A 17,696-nucleotide genomic window follows, 5' to 3' on the forward strand; every position below is an offset into this window, starting at 1 on the left:
CAGAAAATGCGTGTGTGAGTCTATGTGTCTCTCTCCCTCTCATGCTATCTCCTGCAAAAGCCTCATTCATTACAGTTGATAAATATTATACCTTCCAAATTACTCCCTTAATGACCTACTTCTGTTGAGAGAGAGGGAGGGGGCAAGGAAGGAAGGAAGGAAGGAAGGAAGTACCACTATAGACTACGGTTTAATTGATTGGAAGTCCATTTCTTTCTTTCTTGCTTTGTTTGTTTGTTTCTTTCTTTGTCTTCCTTCTCTCTCAGCCCCACAGGGAGTGGTCTCGACGCTTTGCCAGTAGAGTTGAGGTACCTCCCAGATGAGTGTGTGTCAGCTCTGCTCCAGTATCTGACTCTCTCTCTCTCTCTCTCTCTCTCTCTCTCTCTCTCTCTCGCTCTCTCTCGCTCGCTCTCTCTCCCTCTCAGCCCCACAGGCAGTAGCCGCTATGCCTCCTCCGCAGAGCTGAGCAGGGGCAGCTCCCAGCTCAGTGAGGATTATGAGAACGGGAGCCTGCGGGGCTCTGGGCTGGGGGAGGACCTGGAGGGAGAGGACTCCTACCACTCCTGCCACAGCTCCGTCAGCTACGCCAAGGAGTCTACGGACTGGGATCCCGAGGACGAGGAGGAGGGGCTGGGCGAGTACAGTGATGACGGGGGGTACCCCAAAGAGGGGGGCGAGGGAATGGGGGTGGTGGAGGGAGGTCTGTGCGAAGACGGGGAGGAGCAGGACGCCATATACGAGCCTGACGACCTGTATGACGAAGAGGAGCTGTATGAGGACGAGGACCTGTACCCCGCAGAGCAGACCCCAGAACAGACCCTCTTCCCTCCCGCCGAGCCGCCCACCCCCACCACCACCTCCGCTCGCCCCCCCCTGGAGAAACAGCCCTCCCTGCAGCAGCAGCCCCAGCCCCCCTCTCAGATTCCCCCTCAGCCACCCTCTCAAACCCCCTCTCAGGCCCCTGCCCCTACCCCTGCTGTCACTGCCCAGCCATCCTTTGAAGCCCCCCCCGTCATGCAGGAGACCCCCATCCCTTCCCCTTCCGCTGCCATGGACACTGACGAGCAGGAGACTGAGAGACTGCCAGACAGGTAGGGGGCACGGGGTGCTGGCTCTGTTCTTGCTGTTGTGTTTTGAATTTATAGATGGGGAAAAATGAATGTGTAAATAACTGAAACACTGCATTTCCTTGTCCTTCTCTCCTCCTGTCTCAGCTATGGAGTGGGTGATGACAGCCAGGCCTCCATGTCCAGAGCCAAAGCTAACTGGCTGCGAGTCTTTAACAAGGTCCGCATACAGCTGCAGGAGGTACGAGGGGCTTAGAGGGTCACAGACTCAGTGGCACAGATTACACCTGAGAAACACACACACACAGCGATAGACACACACAGACAGACACAGTCACAGAGGACCTCTATGGTCACAAGGACACACACACACACACACACACAGACAGACTTAGTGTTCTTATAAAAGCACTCACACTCCATGTTTATTTGTGCTGTTCTTTCTACCTTGTCTTCATATAGTTTTATACTTTTTTTGGTTTGTTCTGTGTTTTCAAACTGTTTGCACATTATTATATAATTTTTTTTTTTTTTTTTTTATAATTATCATTGTTGATATTCACGTTTTTGATTTTGCTTCACGTTTTTTGTGTGCATCTTTTTTGTTGTTTTTTTATTTCAGTTTTACGCGGTATCCATAGCGATTTTCATATTGTCTGATTTTGATTGGTCGAAACTGGAGCAGACACACAGGTGGGTGTGAGAGTTTGGATCGCTGTGTGTAGATTGCAGCAGGTGTGAGGATATCCAGGGAGACAGAGAATGCAGTCAGCTTGCAGGCCCAACAGTCGCTTTGTTAGTAGAGGCGATACAGCGCCTACACACATGCAGTCCCACGGCCTCATTAACAGCAACTGCACAATAGATTGCACCATTCCAGTTTAAGTCTTTCACGAACACATCTTTATCAGGTACCTTGTTAATATGATCACGTTCAAGCTACCTGTCTGAGGAATCCATTCCCAAACCCTCCTCCTCTGTATATTGTGTATGCAAGCACAGTGTCTCCATGTCAGTTAAGGTGCAGTTCTGTTCGCCACCTGCCCTGGGATCCTGCAGCGCCCTCTGCAGGTAAGGGCCTGGTCTGCCTGTGGCTCTGGGGGTGATTGCTGGCCCCTAGAGGCCTGAGGGGTCAGTGTCAGTTTATCTGTACCTTGAGGAGGCTCTGCTCTGTGTGAATCCTGACTCTCCCCCCTCTCCCCCTGCAGGCCCGTGGAGAGAGTGCTGGGGCGCAGTCACTGTGGTTTAAAGGAGGGTGAGTAACACACACATTGACACACTCACACGCTCACTCACACATATACACAGACACACTCACACACATACCTACACTGGCACACTTAAACTGCCTGACGCACACATACACTCACACACATGCTGGCATTTACTTACGGTAACTGTCACACACTACCTGATACACACGTGCTAACGTTCGTTTTATATATAAAACCCTCCCATTGCAGAGCACTCTGAGCCACTCTGAGTTTTACTGTGAGCTTAGTGACAGCTGAGCTACTGTAACTGAATCAGACAGCAGAGGGAAAAAAACTCACAGTGAATCCTGGAGCTGCTCACACTGCCAGCATTGGAGGCTTCTTACTGTCAACGCCATTGAAGAGTCAGAAAACAATGGAATTGTATTATTATTATTATTATTATTATTATTATTATTATTATTATTATTATTATTATTATTACAGTAACCCCTGATGGCTCTGTCTCTCTCTCTCTCTCTCTCTATCTCTCTCTCTCTCTCTCTCTCCGTGATCCATCCCTTACTCACGTCTCTGAGACGTTGGTGTGTGTGTGGGGGGGGGCTGTCTTGAGGTGATTAGCCTTGGTGCCAAAAACTCTCAGAGTGAAACTAGTGAGGGAAGAAGAGAGAAAGAGAGGGGGAGACAGACTGGGAGGGAGAGATAAGGACCAGGAGGGGATGGATTTCTCTTGTTTTATGTTTTTTTATTTGGTTGGTATTTTTTTAAGGTGGGTGAGGGGGTGCTGGATTCTATACTCCAGAAATAAAAATACTGTAAAAATAATACTGTTAACAAAACTGTGTTGCAGCTTCCCAGTGTGTGCCATTCTGCCCACAGTTAAAGCTGCTCTGCAGTGAGTCTCCCCTCTACTCTTGTTCTCTTTACCCCTCTCTGCTGAATTCCTGGCTGATTTCACAGAGCCTGATCAGCACTATCCTTGAACTGCCTTTTACACAAGGGATCATTAGGTAGTCTATGATTGGTGCTAATCACGGGATGCTATTTCTTTTCATTTTTTTATAAGGCTTCCTAGCCAGGAAGAGGCAAATTGACAGTTCATGTTTGAATGATAAAGATTACCCCCCCTCCCCCAACAAGTGAATGCTAGATTCTGAATTCCATGGTGTTACAGGTAAGCCCCAGTTGAACAGGGTATTGTGAAACCTATAGCCTGTGGAGAAACTGGGAAAGAAGACCACGGTCCTCGAGACAGGATATAGCTTAGTATTTCTTTGCCAGTGATCTTTGTACCCAGTGATCTTTGTAAGGCCTGATTCTACCGGCCCCTTGGTGTGGCTCCCCCTACACAGGGTACGGTTTGGTTCCTCTTCCCTTATAGCCAGGGTAAGATTTGGTTCCTCTTCCCCTATAGATAGGGTAAGATTTGGTTCCTCTTCCCCTATAGATAGGGTAAGGTTTGGTTCTTCTTCCCATATAGCCAGGGTAAGGTTTGGCTCCTCTTCCCTTATAGCCAGGGTAAGGTGTGGTTCCTCTTCCATAAAGGGGCATTCAGAACAGAAAATAAGAGGCACTTTTTTACACAGAGAATTGTGAGGGTCTGGAACCAACTCCAGAGTAATGTTGTTGAAGCTGACACCCTGGGATCCTTCAAGAAGCTGCTTGATGAGATTCTGGGATCAATAAGCTACTAACAACCAAACGAGCAAGATGGGCTGAATGGGGCCTCCTCTCGTTTGGAAACTTTATTATGTTCTTATGTTCCCCTATAGCCAGGGTAAGGTGTGGTTCCTCTTCCCCTATAGCCAGGGTAAGGGGTGGTTCCTCTTCCCCTATAGAGGGGTGGTTCCTCTTCCCCTATAGCCAGGGTAAGGGGTGGTTCCTCTTCCCCTATAGCTAGGGTAAGGCTTGGTTCTCCCCGCATGGTGTTAGTCTAGCAGAGCAGATGCTGACGGTGGTGTTGCTGTCTTTCCACAGGCCGGGCGGTGCGCTCTATAGCATAGACAGTATGCCGGACCTTCGAAAGAGGAAAGCCATCCCTCTAGTTAGAGACTTGGTGAGAGCTCCAGATAAACCCTACCCTTCTGCCCTTCTACCCTTCACAAATACCTCCTCTCCCCTTATCACTCCCAGCCTCCCTCCACTCACAGCGCCCTCCCGCTCTCTCTCTCTCCCTCCATCCTCCTCCCCTCCCCTCCCTTCTCTCTAGATTGGCTCACTGACTCTCCTCTGCAGGGTGTCTGCTGTCTGGAGACTCTCAAACACTTGCCCGCTGTTGCTGCTTCTTTATTTTTATATATTTATTTGATTGTATTACAGTTTTCCTCTGTATTGCTGAGCTGGTGTAGCCTCCTCCTCCTCCTCCTTTCTTCTCTGGCCTTGTTAATCTTGTTGATGCCTCTCTATTTGTTTGTCTGTCTGTCTGTCTGTCTGTGTGCGACTGTCCTGGGTGTTGTGTTGTTTCCTTTGCTCTGAGCAGTGGAGCTGCCGCGGTTAAGTTCCTGTGCAGTATTGACAGCATGCCTGACATTAAGCCGCGCCGCAAATCCCTCCCTTTTGTCAGCGACATGGTGAGCTCATCACAAGAGGCAGAGCTTGTACTTAAAGGGGCGGCGCATCCTTCAGTGACAATTTAATAACTAACGGGAAGAGGGAAAGAGTTAAATACATTAACAACCATGAACCAACAGACCTGGCAAGGGGACCTACAGCAAATATAGCAACCAGCCGGGCCTGGTTTAACAGTGAATGGGCCTAATTAACAAACATGTTAACAAATTGGATTTCACATGACTGTAAAGATCAAATATAATGAACTAATTATTTGAAATAATTAGGTGCAGTATTATTGGTTTTGTGCAGCTGGGACAATAATTTAAATGCTCCTTTTATCTAAAACAAAGTCAAGCTTTGCACTCACTTTAGGCCGCATATGAGATGACAGGTCTATTTTAATGATCTAGTCAGCATCTGATCTAAATACCACCACCTTTGAGCTAAACAAAAACCCCCAAAAATACAGCAGAAAGAGATCTGCAAAACAACAGGTCTGTAAGCTGTATGATGGCATTATTGATTCGGGTCCAATTATCAGTTTAATTAGGTGTTAAGGAAAGATTTAAATTGTTAACTCACTGACCGTGAACGCGCCAGGACGCCGCCCCTTTAACTGAGGTCGTCGGGGGGACAAGCCCCCTTCCGCACTGGCTTCCTGTCGCTGCAGCACTTTCAGGAAGCCTGGTTTCCAGCTAATTCAATTAAACAGGAATAGTTTTGAAAATGACACTATATATATCATTTTTTTTATTTATTTTTATCATTTAAACCATTAGTTCCTTGTAGCCCTGCCTGCCACTGGTTTGCACTCTGACCACTGGAAACCAGACTCCCTCTTAATGTGCCCCTCTGAACCAGCTTGTTTTTTGGCTCCCCGTGTCTTGCGTGCGTCACGTGTGTCATGTGATCGGTTCCGTTTCTCTGGAAATCCAGACTAATGCACACATAAAGATCCTGAGAAATCCTTCACTGAGTGGCCGCATTCCCAGGCTGCTGATTGGTGGAATCCGGAGGAAGTGAAGCTCGAGCCAAGAGATTCGTCAGATTGTCTCTTAATTCATCACACATACTACAAAACCGAGTGAAATAGGATGCTAAAAGGACAAGAAAAGGATACAGAGACAGACTGACAGAAAAAAAACATGAAATGTATTAAGATCTGGTCAATTAACAATATAATGAATGTATTACTTTAAACAATTACTACACTGAGTTTATAGACAGTGTATCTATACTTTATGTACTCGCAGACATCTGTTGCTGTAAATATGTCCATAGTTGGACAAAATTAAGTTGTTGCTGACATCTGCAGTTTTAAAGTATATAGACATTCACATGACCAGATCCCCTGCGGATCAATACCAATGGTGCCCACCAGTCCACGAGTGTGATGCAAATATAGCCTTGGGAAGATCTCGAATCTTCCTTCAGGACTGACTTGAATGACCAGGTCTAGTCTGAAAGGAACAGCTCAGACTGCATCCCGCCCCCCCGACTCTCCTGCTCTCTGGCTCCCCCTAGCTTCACCTTGCCTACATGACCGTAGTGCTGCTCGGGTTTCTCTCACTCGCCACCAGGGGCCTCAGTGTCCACAGTGCTGCCCAGGACCCTGTCTGTCTGTCCCCCTGTGTGTGGTTCTCTGTGTCTCCAGTAAGCTGGTTTTGTTCTAACAGCTGTCTATATTCCTCTCTCCTCTCCTCACCCTGCTGCTGCAGGCTATGGTGAGTAAAAAGAAAAGTCTACTCCATTATTCAGAGTGCATTGCCTTAAATGTCACAGGACAGCCTGACACACAGTGCTATTATTATTATTATTATTATTATTATTATTATTATTATTATTATTATTATTATTATTATTTACATTGAATGAAACTAATGTTTTATTTGATATAAAACCGACCCATATCTCAGATAATCTGTCATTCAGATATGCAATAATGAGTTTGAATTTGTATATATGTACAGTATCCATCACAAAAAATGTAATGCATGAATACATAGAATACATTGGGGAAACAGTACTATGCAATACATTGTTCTTATAATTACAGCTATAAATCTAATGGAATCAGCCTCACAACCCACTCTCTCTGTCTTCTATCCTTCTCTCCTTCCCTTCTTTCCCAGTCTCTGGTCAATTCTCGGAAGGCAGGAATCGCTCCGGCGCTCGCCTCCAGCACCCTGAATAACGAAGAACTGGTGAGAGGCTGTGTATATCTGTGTATATTCAGCTGTGCATCTCTGTGTGTGTGTGTCACCTATACAGTGTGGTTTCTGACCCCAGCCTCTCTCTCTCTCTCTCTCTCTGCAGAAGGCCCACGTGTACAGGAAGACCCTGCAGGCACTCCTCTACCCCATCTCCAGCACCACACCCCATAACTTCGAGGTGTGGACCGCCACCACGCCCACCTACTGCTACGAGTGCGAGGGGCTGCTGTGGGGCATAGCCAGGCAGGGCATGCGCTGCTCTGAGTGCGGGGTCAAGTGCCACGATAAGTGCCAGGACCTGCTCAACGCAGACTGTCTGCAGAGTAAGAGACTAGGAGGGACTGTGGGGAAAAGTGACACCAAGGCATTGGCCGAAACATTTCTCTGCTTGACTTGCTATCTTCTGGTTTTGCCTCAATAAAAGCGATGAAGGAACTAGCTGAAACATTAGCTGCCTCGCATACACGCATTCAATTCAAAAGGTCTTCATCATCATGACCCAAAATACTGGCAAAGTTAGTGCATCCAAAATACAGAATGTAATCTTCACAATAAAAGTAGAGCAGATGCACTGAGAGGTCTGTGCTGAGTGTTGGGGTGTGTGTGGTGGCAGGTTCTCATTCTCTCCCCTCTCCCTCCTCTCCTCTCCCCCTCTCTCTCAGGAGCTGCTGAGAAGAGTTCAAAGCACGGTGCCGAGGACCGGACCCAGAACATCATCATGGTTCTGAAGGACCGCATGAAGATCCGCGAGCGCAACAAGCCTGAGATCTTCGAGCTGATCCAGGAGGTGTTTGGGTTGTTGAAGGCGCCGCACACCCAGCAGATGAAGCAGATCAAGCAGAGTGTGCTCGACGGCACCTCCAAGTGGTCAGCCAAGATCAGCATCACAGGTCAGGGGAGAAGGGAGGAGAAGAGGAGGAAGAGGGAGGGGTTGGAGATCAGTACCACAAGTTAAGGGAATTAAAGAACCAGATGTGCAAACTCTGTGAGGTTTCGGTGGAATCTGATTGAAACTCCAGCTTCGTTCCAGCTGGGATTGGCTTCTGAATGTGGTGAGAGAAACCCGGTGTGTGAGTCTAATTGTCCCCTCTCTTCTCTTAGTGGTGTGTGCCCAAGGGCTGCAGGCAAAGGACAAGACGGGCTCCAGTGACCCCTATGTGACCGTGCAGGTGGGCAAGACCAAGAAGAGAACCAAGACCATCTATGGGAACCTCAACCCAGTGTGGGAGGAGAACTTCCACTTGTGAGTGCACACTGCTGCATGCAAGGGGACACACGCACATCACTGCTACACTGTTAATGTACAGGACAGCCTCCTCTTTTTTTGTAACTTTTCTTATGTTCTTAGCTGTGCAGTGAGGAGGCTCTGTTCTGGTTAATGGTTGTCTGTTTGTAATGGTCTCCCCTCCCCTCCCCAGTGAGTGCCACAACTCGTCAGACCGGATCAAGGTGCGAGTGTGGGACGAGGACGATGACATCAAGTCCCGTGTGAAGCAGCGGTTCAAGCGCGAGTCCGATGACTTCCTGGGGCAGACCATCATCGAGGTGCGCACCCTGAGCGGGGAGATGGACGTGTGGTACAACCTGGGTGAGTACGGAGAGGAGAGGAGAAGAGGAGAGGAGAAGAGGAGATGGCGTGGAGGCACTAACCCCAATGCGTGTGTTTTGTTTGTTTGCTGGTTGGTTTGTTTGTTTGGTTCAGATAAGCGCACAGACAAGTCTGCGGTGTCGGGAGCGATCCGGCTGCACATCAGCGTTGAGATCAAGGGGGAAGAGAAGGTGGCTCCCTACCATGTGCAGTACACCTGTCTACATGAGGCAAGTACCTGCACAGCCTGTGTGTCTCAGTCTTGTGCTGTTGCTATTGCTTACCTGAGCTAAAGCAGGTGTGCCCATGTGTAAAAAGGAGATCAGAAAACCTGTTGCATTAACCCCTCACTGCCTCTGTTGTACATTAAACCTTGCTGGCTGACTCTGCCCCCCCGTGTCTGTACTGAGCCCTCGCTCTCTGCCTCCCTCAGAACCTGTTCCACTACGTGACGGATCTTCAGAATGGCGGGGTGGTGAAGATCCCGGACGCAAAGGGGGACGACGCCTGGAAGGTTTACTTCGAGGAGACGCCGCAGGAGATTGTGGACGAGTTCGCCATGCGCTACGGAGTGGAGTCCATCTACCAGGCAATGACGTGAGTGTGGGACGGGACGGGACAGGACGGGACAGGACAGAGGCATCCTGAGGTTCTGGAGGGGGGGGTGGGGGAGGGGGGTTGAGTAGTTTCACTCTTCTTGCTTTGACTCGCTCTTCTCACAGACACTTTCCCTTGTGATAGGAAGGTCTCTCTCGCTCTCTCTCTCTCTCTCTCTGATGATTTGCCTGTGTGGTGGTTCTGTAGTGTAACCCTGTCTCTCTCTCTCTCAGACACTTTGCCTGCCTCTCCTCTAAGTACATGTGCCCTGGAGTTCCCGCTGTGATGAGCACGCTGCTCGCCAACATCAACGCCTACTATGCACACACCACCGCCTCCACCAACGTGTCTGCTTCCGACCGCTTCTCAGCCTCCAACTTCGGGGTGAGTGGCAGAGCTGCAGGGTCCCTCTCTGCACACAGGCTGCCCTGGGAGAGGTAGAGTAGGGGTGGAAGGGCTGGTTTCACACACCCCTGATTAGCATTAATCTTGGACTACCCCTCCTCAAGGTAACATTAGCTACTCCGAGAGTAGTTCTAATCAAGGTCTGTGAAACCTTAGGTAAGTGTTTTATACTGAAACTGAATACAGAGTTGATAAGCTCTTTTTTCTTTTTTTTCTCTACAGAAAGAGCGGTTTGTGAAACTCCTGGACCAGCTTCACAACTCTCTGAGGATTGACCTGTCCATGTACCGGGTAAATCCAGATCACTGTATTAGACAACAGGCACCACAACACTCCAGTGTACTGCAGTGTGAAATATGGAACACAGTCCTGTTTCTATGGCCTTCATGACCTTTTAAATTGTGGGGGTTAAAGTTGCCATGGTTATATGTAGGGATGGAAATAAAACTCCTATTGCATAGCAGGTTTTAATACATGATTAAATTAGCCATAGTGTATAAGTAACATGCTCAGGTGTGTCTTAGTAAAACCAGGTATGGATCAAACTGCTATGTAATGGGAGCCTTTCCATCCCTGTTATATGGGAGGGGTGTTGGTGGGTGTGGTTATTTCATGTAACTCATCTGTCTGCCTGTCTGTCTCTCAGAATAACTTCCCCGCCAGCAGCCCCGAGCGTCTCCAGGACCTGAAGTCCACAGTGGATCTGCTGACTAGCATCACGTTCTTCAGGATGAAGGTGCAGGAGCTGCAGAGCCCCCCCAGGGCCAGCCAGGTGGTGAAGGACTGCGTGAAGGCCTGCCTCAACTCCACCTACGAGTACATCTTCAATAACTGCCACGAGCTGTACAGCCGCGAGTACCAGGCCGACCCGGTGAGCATCGCGGCACTCCATGAAAGCAAAGCAAAGTGGAATAGTGGAAGCATTGGAAAGCATAGCTGAGTGTTGTAAAGCACCCGAGATGTATGGTGCAGCGTATTGAAAACATGGCAAACTGTGATGAATGCAAACTATAACCATGGAAAAACTACAAAACTGCTTTTGCAAATGAACTGTGGTAAACTGTTGTGAAGGTGTGCTGCTCTGCAGTGTTAGCTTGTGGGTGAATCTCGCCTCTCACTCCTCCTGCAGGCTAAGAAAGGGGAGGAGCAGCCCGAGGAGCAGGGCCCCAGCATCAAGAACCTTGACTTTTGGTCCAAACTCATCACTCTCATCGTCTCCATCATTGAGGAGGACAAGAATTCCTACACACCCTGCCTCAACCAGTGAGTGCCGCCCAGCCCCAGGGACCAGGGGCTCTACACCTAAATACCTTGTGTTGTAATGATCACACCCTAATGGAAGAGGTTGTAGACTGTCCGTGCTTCAGTGAAGGTGCTGTTGACCTTCCATGCTTAGTGAATAGTGTTCCTGCGTCATCCTGTTCTAATGAAATGTGTTCTAGACTATCCCTTCCTACTCTAATGAATCTAACCCCACCCCAGGTTCCCTCAGGAGCTCAATGTTGGGAAGATCAGCGCGGAGGTGATGTGGAACCTGTTTGCTCAGGATATGAAGTACGCCATGGAAGGTGAGAGGCTGGATAATATACACAAGACAATTCATACAGTCAGCTGGGTATAGAATTCCTTATTGCTGTTACTGGGATTGTGATCCCCCTCTCTCTATCCTTCTACCCCGTCAGAGCACGATAAGAACCGTCTGTGTAAGAGTGCGGACTACATGAACCTGCATTTCAAGGTGAAGTGGCTCTACAACGAGTATGTGAAGGAGCTGCCCTTCTTCAAGAGCAGAGTGCCCGAGTACCCAGCGTGAGTGTGGGGATTCCACTACTGCCGTGGTCACTCTGACAAACAAAATATCACTCCCAGAAGCCTCTCCTAGCTAAACTACAACTCCCACAATCCTCTCCTAGCTAAACTACAGCTTCCAGCATGCTCTCCTAGCTAAACTACAATACCCACAATCCTCTCCTAGCAAAACTAGAGCTCCCACAATCCTCCCCTTTCTGAAGAACCCTTTCCCCCACACCCCCCTGCATGTCTGTCCTGATGGCTGGCTGTCTGCTCTCTCCTCAGCTGGTTCGAGCCGTTTGTTATCCAGTGGCTGGACGAGAATGAGGAGGTGTCCCGAGACTTCCTGCATGGAGCGCTGGAGAGAGACAAGAAGGACGGGGTAGGGACTGGGAGCACTGCACTGAACTCAAGGCAATGAGCCTGCCAGGAACTTCCTCTAAATATATTTTTTCTCATTCAATCTCTCCTCCCTCTCTCCCTCTCTCAGTTCCAACAAACCTCTGAGCACGCTCTCTTCTCCTGCTCAGTGGTGGACGTGTTCTCCCAGTTAAACCAGAGCTTCGAGATCATCAAGAAGCTGGAGTGCCCAGACCCCCAGATCGTGGGCCACTACATGAAAAGGTTTGCCAAGGTACGAGAGTTTGCCTGCCTGTAGCGTCCCCTGCTGATCACAGCCAGGCAGAGTAGGGCAGGGTTGCTGTAAACGCTGGTTATACACATGCTGTTATTCTGAGCTGAGTTTGCAGTGTTCTTTTTATAACAGTACATTTCAACGTCTGTCTTGTATTCCTAGATGATGCCAGGCTGTGTGTGCTTGACGTGTCTCTGATATCTCTCTCTGCCCCTCTTATTCTCTCACTTTCCCTTCTTTCTCCTTCTCTCTCCCTCACTCCACAGACCATCAGTAACGTGCTGCTCTCCTACTCTGACATAATTTCCAATGACTTTACCAACTACTGCTCCAAAGAGAAAGTGGTGAGTCTGCCTTCACTGACTGCTTGGTCTTCTTGTATTGCAGCTATCTCTTTGAGTGTGCGAAAGGGGTTTGTAATTAAGTGTTATTCTCTAACTATCAGTGTTTGTGTGTGTGTGTGTGTATATCTATTTGTGTGTGTGTGTGCTTTGTTATTTACCTGTTTGTGTAACACAGTGTGTATTTGCATCTCTACAGCCCTGTATCTTGATCAACAACATCCAGCAGCTCAGAGTCCAGCTGGAGAAGATGTTTGAGGCCATGGGGGGAAAAGATGTGAGTATTATTATTGTTATTATTATTATTATTATTATTATTATTATAATAATATCATCATGTTTGCTGGGATGCCAGGTGGTGCTGTGTGAATGAGTGAGTGACACTGTCTGTCTCTGCAGCTCAACGTGGAGGCCAGTGACATTCTGAAGGAGCTGCAGATCAAACTCAACAATGTGCTGGATGACCTGAGCAGAGTGTTCGCCACCAGGTGAGGGGATGCACTGACAGACACACACTCTGCATTGACTTCATTATAGTGTTACTATAATGAAACATCAACCCCTATAAAAAACTCCACAATGTGTTTTTTTTTTTATTTACATTTTTTTATGTTGTTCTCAATCTGTTGTTCTATAGACAATACCCCTCACCCTCTTTCTCCCTCTCCCTCTCTCTAGTTTCCAGCCCCACATCGAGGAGTGTGTGAAGCAGATGGGTGATATCCTGAGCCAGGTGAAGGGGACAGGCAACGTGCCGGCCAGTGCCTGCAGCAGCGTGGCTCAGGATGCAGACAACGTGCTGCAGCCAATCATGGACTTCCTGGACAGAAAGTGAGTGACGCGTGGTCAACCACCAACACATCCAGAACTAATCGACACCTAACAGTGCGGAATTCAGAAATACTAACGTTCAATGACAAGCGTTTCGATTTTAGATTTCTTTTTCAATGTCTTCGAAGACATTGAAAGAGACTTTGTTGAGATGATTGGCATTGTATTTGAGTTTCTTTTAGCATCTCTTAAGATCTGGGTCCAGACAGATTCGGCACACACTGACAGACGCCAGCCTCACCCTCCTCTCCCTCTTCTCCCTGCAGTCTGTCCCTGTTTGCTAAGATCTGTGAGAAGACTGTTCTGAAGCGAGTTCTGAAGGAGCTCTGGAAGCTGGTGATGAACACCATGGAGAAAACCATCGTGCTGCCGCCCCTCACCGACCAGACAGTGAGTACAGACACGCAGCGCACACGCACACACACGGCCCAGAGCTCGCTCCCAACACCTCCCCCTCACACACAGTGTGGGCCTGGAGAGCACTGAACACAGAGAGAGACTGGGCTGTCGCTGGAACCTGCTGGAGAGGAGAGAGAAAAGGAGAGGAGAGTAGAGGGGGAGAGATGAGATGGGTAGACAGATGGGGTTCAAACACTGGGAAGCAGCCTTATAGAATACAGAAGAGAAGACACAGAGTTACTGTAGGTGAAGGGAGAGTGGGGGGGAGCAAGAGACAGGTTCAACCCAGCATACACACCAAGAGATTCTCTCAGTCTGTGGGTCAGGATCAGCAAACATTTAACCCATTAAAACCAGCGTCAACCAGTGTGAAGCGGTGTTCTGTAGAAACAAAACCAAACTGAACACAGGGACCCTTAAACCTTGAAGTGAGGAGATTACAGGGGAGCGCCCCGTTCCTGTACCGTGTACCTGCTGTGTACAGACTGCTCTGTGTGCGAGACAGAGCTGTTAACATTGCCTTCTTTGAATGAAAAGTAGTTTACAATCCAGCGAAAACTGTGTTTTCAACAGCAGACCCCCCCTCCCTCCCTCCCAGCCCCTCCACTCACAGGGTGCACATCATCATTCAAACCCTGGTTCAAGGCACTTCCAGTTCAGCAGCCACAGCCAATCAAACTCAGCCAACTACATGAGCTGTATTTTATATTCGGTACTGTGATATGCATAAAAACAATCCATATCTTTAAAAAGATATCCATATCTCTGTGACTGCTAAACAAGAAACTAGCCCTGTAAATGATTAATTTCATTCCATTATGAATTCATTCATTATTATTTTATTTATATATATATATATATATATATATATATATATATATATATATATATATATATATATATATATATATATATATATTATTTTTAAAAGAGCCCCATATCCTTTCCTCTCTGGCCTGGTGATTAAAAACTAAAATGAAAGCCAGTGAAGTGCCAGTCTGGGAGGAGTGTGTTTCCACTGGTCATCTGTGCAGCCTGGTCAGTGCAAAGACACCTTCCACAGCTATATTAATGCAACGAGACAAGTTATCGAACAGTGGAGCTGATAAGCACAGGATCCCATTATAGAACAGTGGGAGCCATTCCAGGTTTCACTGGGATTAAGTGTGTCCAATGAACTGTGTGAAAACAGCAGAGGGGATCTCCCTCAATATGATTTGAATTGATTTAAAATCTCTCTTGATTTAACACATCCTTCATGTTAATCAGTAATACATTTCTTATGCCTGTGCTGTACTGAAGGGGTCTACAGGACAGGATGACCAATGGAAACTAGATGTGCTGAGACTGGGAGCTGGTTTCAATATTATTATTATTATTATTATCGTGGTTGCTGCTGTTGTTATTGCTGATTGGTTGATCTGGGGCCCTTTTGTAAATTACTGACCCTCTTCTCTAATATTACATCCCGCCTCTCTCTGGTCACTCCACAGATGATTGTAAGTACGGCACTTAAGTGTCTGTCTGTCTGTCTGCAGTGCGTCAGTGCAGGTGGCCAGTCCTTGTTATGTGTGGCTGCAACCCACTTCCTCTCTGTCCTCCCTCTCCTCTCTCCTGATCTCCCACCTCTAATCTCGCTCTCTCTTCCTAGCTCCTGTCTCTCTCTCTTGCCCCCGTCTCTCTTCAGACTGCAGCATGGTGCATTTCGACTGACTCCAGCTAGCCGCCCCCCCCACCCCCCCCGCAGTGGCTCCGTCTCACATTATCTCTCTGCATCCTGCTACCTGGATTTCCTGTTTACTATCTGCAGTGATTATTATTATTATTATTATTATTATTATTATTAAAATCCAGACGTTGTCATTTCTATCTCTCGCCCTGCCCCCTCCCTCCCCACCAGTTTTATACATCTCTATTTCTTCTTGTGGACCTGCTGCTTCAGTTCTATACTGTTTTATATAAAAGTCTTTGTAACTGGAACTTGCTTTGTTTGTTTTTCATTATTTATTTTTTTTCATTTTTTTGCATTCACTAAAAAAAAATGTCTGAACTTCTGATTTCTTCAGTTTTGTCTTTTTGTATTGTACGTTTTCAAATGAATGCTGACCTTGTTGCTGTTGTGTTCAGCGGTGTTGCAGATCTCTTTAGTCCACTAGAGGGCCTCAGCATGTGGTTTGAAATGGCCTCCAGGGGGAGCTGTTGTTAAAACACAAACAATAGCTAAACGGTGAATAAAATGTCAAGGTTGACCCTCTGCTTACCACAAGTTCTGCATATTTGTTAATGTATTAGTTCATTTGGTCTATTTATTTATTGTAATTCATAATCGCATACAACCGCTTAGAGCCTTAATTACAAAACATTGCTGCAAGTCTCAGAATGTTATTTCCTGGGTTAATAAAGACACACCCACACACTCCCTAGCAGATACCGTAACCTTAATAAAGACACACCCACACACTCCCTAGCAGATACCGTAACCTTAATAAAGACACACCCACACACTCCCTAGCAGATACCGTAACCTTAATAAAGACACACCCACACACTCCCTAGCAGATACCGTAACCTTAAGAAAGACACACCCACACACTCCCTAGCAGATACCGTAACCTTAAGAAAGACACACCCACACACTCCCTAGCAGATACCGTAACCTTAATAAAGACACACCCACACACTCCCTAGTAGATACCGTAACCTTAATAAAGACACACCCACACACTCCCTAGCAGATACCGTAACCTTAATAAAGACACACCCACACACTCCCTAGCAGATACCGTAACCTTAATAAAGACACACCCACACACTCCCTAGCAGATACCGTAACCTTAATAAAGACACACCCACACACTCCCTAGTAGATACCGTAACCTTCATAACTTTTTACCTTTGAGCAGGCCGTGCACTGGGGGCATGTCTTTGCAGCTGATTGGCTGGTTACTGAGCCGCGCAGTTCTGCTCAAAACACTGCAAACTTGTGGCAATGGGTGGGGCTTGGTTCAGCCACCGTGATTGGCTGGAGGCACTGTGATCATCCTGTGATGTCATTAACTGTACTCTCTTTGCAGGGCAGGGTGAAGCTTGTGTGTCACACTGATGTAAGGATACCTTCCCCCTGAATGTGTTTCTCTCTCTCTGTCACCATTTCACTTTGACCTCTCCTCTCCGCTCCTCCCCTCTGTGCACTGGGGTTTCTTGCATATATTTATATAAAATAATTTTTAGAGATAATAAAAAATAACTATTACTCTCTCCTTGTCTACAGTGCCCTGTTCTTCTCTTCCATGTCAGTGTTGCTGCTTCACTCCTCTAATCTCTTTTGTGGTTCAGTGTGGTTTACACTTTTTTTTGTCTTTCTTTCAGTGAATTTAATTGGGATATATATATATATAGTAATACAAAAGTAACTCCTCTCTCTCCCTGTCTACAGTGCCCTGTCCACCTGTTTTCATAGTACAACTATCCTGTCCTCTGTTACTCTCTCCCCCTCTCCCTTTGCTCTCTGTTGCATTTTCTCTCTCATTCCCCCTCCCTCTCACCCCCCTCTCTCCCCCCGTCTCTCAGTCTCCACTGTGCCCTGTTGCATTGTGCATCTCTCTCCCTCTCCTCCTTGTTCTCTCATTCCCCCTCCCTCTCTCTCTCATCCCCCTCTCTGTCACCCCCCTCTCTCTCATCCCCCCCTCTCTCCCCGTCTCTCAGTCTCCACTGCGCCCTGTTGCATTGTGCATCTCTCTCCCTCTCCTCCTTGTTCTCTCATTCCCCCTCCCTCTCTCTCTCATCCCCCTCTCTGTCACCCCCCTCTCTCTCATCCCCCCCTCTCTCCCCGTCTCTCAGTCTCCACTGCGCCCTGTTGCATTGTGCATCTCTCTCCCTCTCCTCCTTGTTCTCACTCATTCCCCCTCCCTCTCTCTCTCATCCCCCTCTCTGTCACCCCCCTCTCTCTCATCCCCCCCTCTCTCCCCGTCTCTCAGTCTCCACTGCGCCCTGTTGCATTGTGTATCTCTCTCCCTCTCCTCCTTGTTCTCACTCATTCACACATGCTCAGCCTGGGGGTCGG

General features: G+C 47.7%; 1 protein-coding gene across 1 annotated transcript in view; it reads left to right on the forward strand.

Moving 5' to 3' along the window:
* The window catches only part of LOC117962291 (protein unc-13 homolog A-like), a 40,617-nt gene that overhangs the window by 13,090 nt on the left and 9,831 nt on the right, over window positions 1–17,696 (forward strand). Inside the window, exons 11-35 of the mRNA XM_059014071.1 lie at window positions 426–1,091; window positions 1,215–1,308; window positions 2,276–2,322; window positions 4,761–4,851; window positions 6,967–7,038; window positions 7,151–7,370; window positions 7,710–7,937; window positions 8,149–8,290; window positions 8,466–8,635; window positions 8,750–8,865; window positions 9,069–9,232; window positions 9,466–9,616; window positions 9,860–9,928; window positions 10,284–10,508; window positions 10,767–10,900; window positions 11,120–11,205; window positions 11,320–11,446; window positions 11,714–11,810; window positions 11,919–12,062; window positions 12,329–12,406; window positions 12,603–12,680; window positions 12,803–12,891; window positions 13,082–13,234; window positions 13,501–13,624; window positions 16,708–16,737. Coding sequence (XP_058870054.1) covers window positions 426–1,091; window positions 1,215–1,308; window positions 2,276–2,322; window positions 4,761–4,851; window positions 6,967–7,038; window positions 7,151–7,370; window positions 7,710–7,937; window positions 8,149–8,290; window positions 8,466–8,635; window positions 8,750–8,865; window positions 9,069–9,232; window positions 9,466–9,616; window positions 9,860–9,928; window positions 10,284–10,508; window positions 10,767–10,900; window positions 11,120–11,205; window positions 11,320–11,446; window positions 11,714–11,810; window positions 11,919–12,062; window positions 12,329–12,406; window positions 12,603–12,680; window positions 12,803–12,891; window positions 13,082–13,234; window positions 13,501–13,624; window positions 16,708–16,737 — 3,595 coding nt within the window. The remainder of the gene's footprint in view (window positions 1–425; window positions 1,092–1,214; window positions 1,309–2,275; window positions 2,323–4,760; window positions 4,852–6,966; window positions 7,039–7,150; window positions 7,371–7,709; window positions 7,938–8,148; window positions 8,291–8,465; window positions 8,636–8,749; window positions 8,866–9,068; window positions 9,233–9,465; window positions 9,617–9,859; window positions 9,929–10,283; window positions 10,509–10,766; window positions 10,901–11,119; window positions 11,206–11,319; window positions 11,447–11,713; window positions 11,811–11,918; window positions 12,063–12,328; window positions 12,407–12,602; window positions 12,681–12,802; window positions 12,892–13,081; window positions 13,235–13,500; window positions 13,625–16,707; window positions 16,738–17,696) is intronic.

This window comes from Acipenser ruthenus, chromosome 47 (assembly GCF_902713425.1).
Source record: "Acipenser ruthenus chromosome 47, fAciRut3.2 maternal haplotype, whole genome shotgun sequence".
In the NCBI taxonomy this organism is placed as follows: domain Eukaryota; kingdom Metazoa; phylum Chordata; class Actinopteri; order Acipenseriformes; family Acipenseridae; genus Acipenser; species Acipenser ruthenus.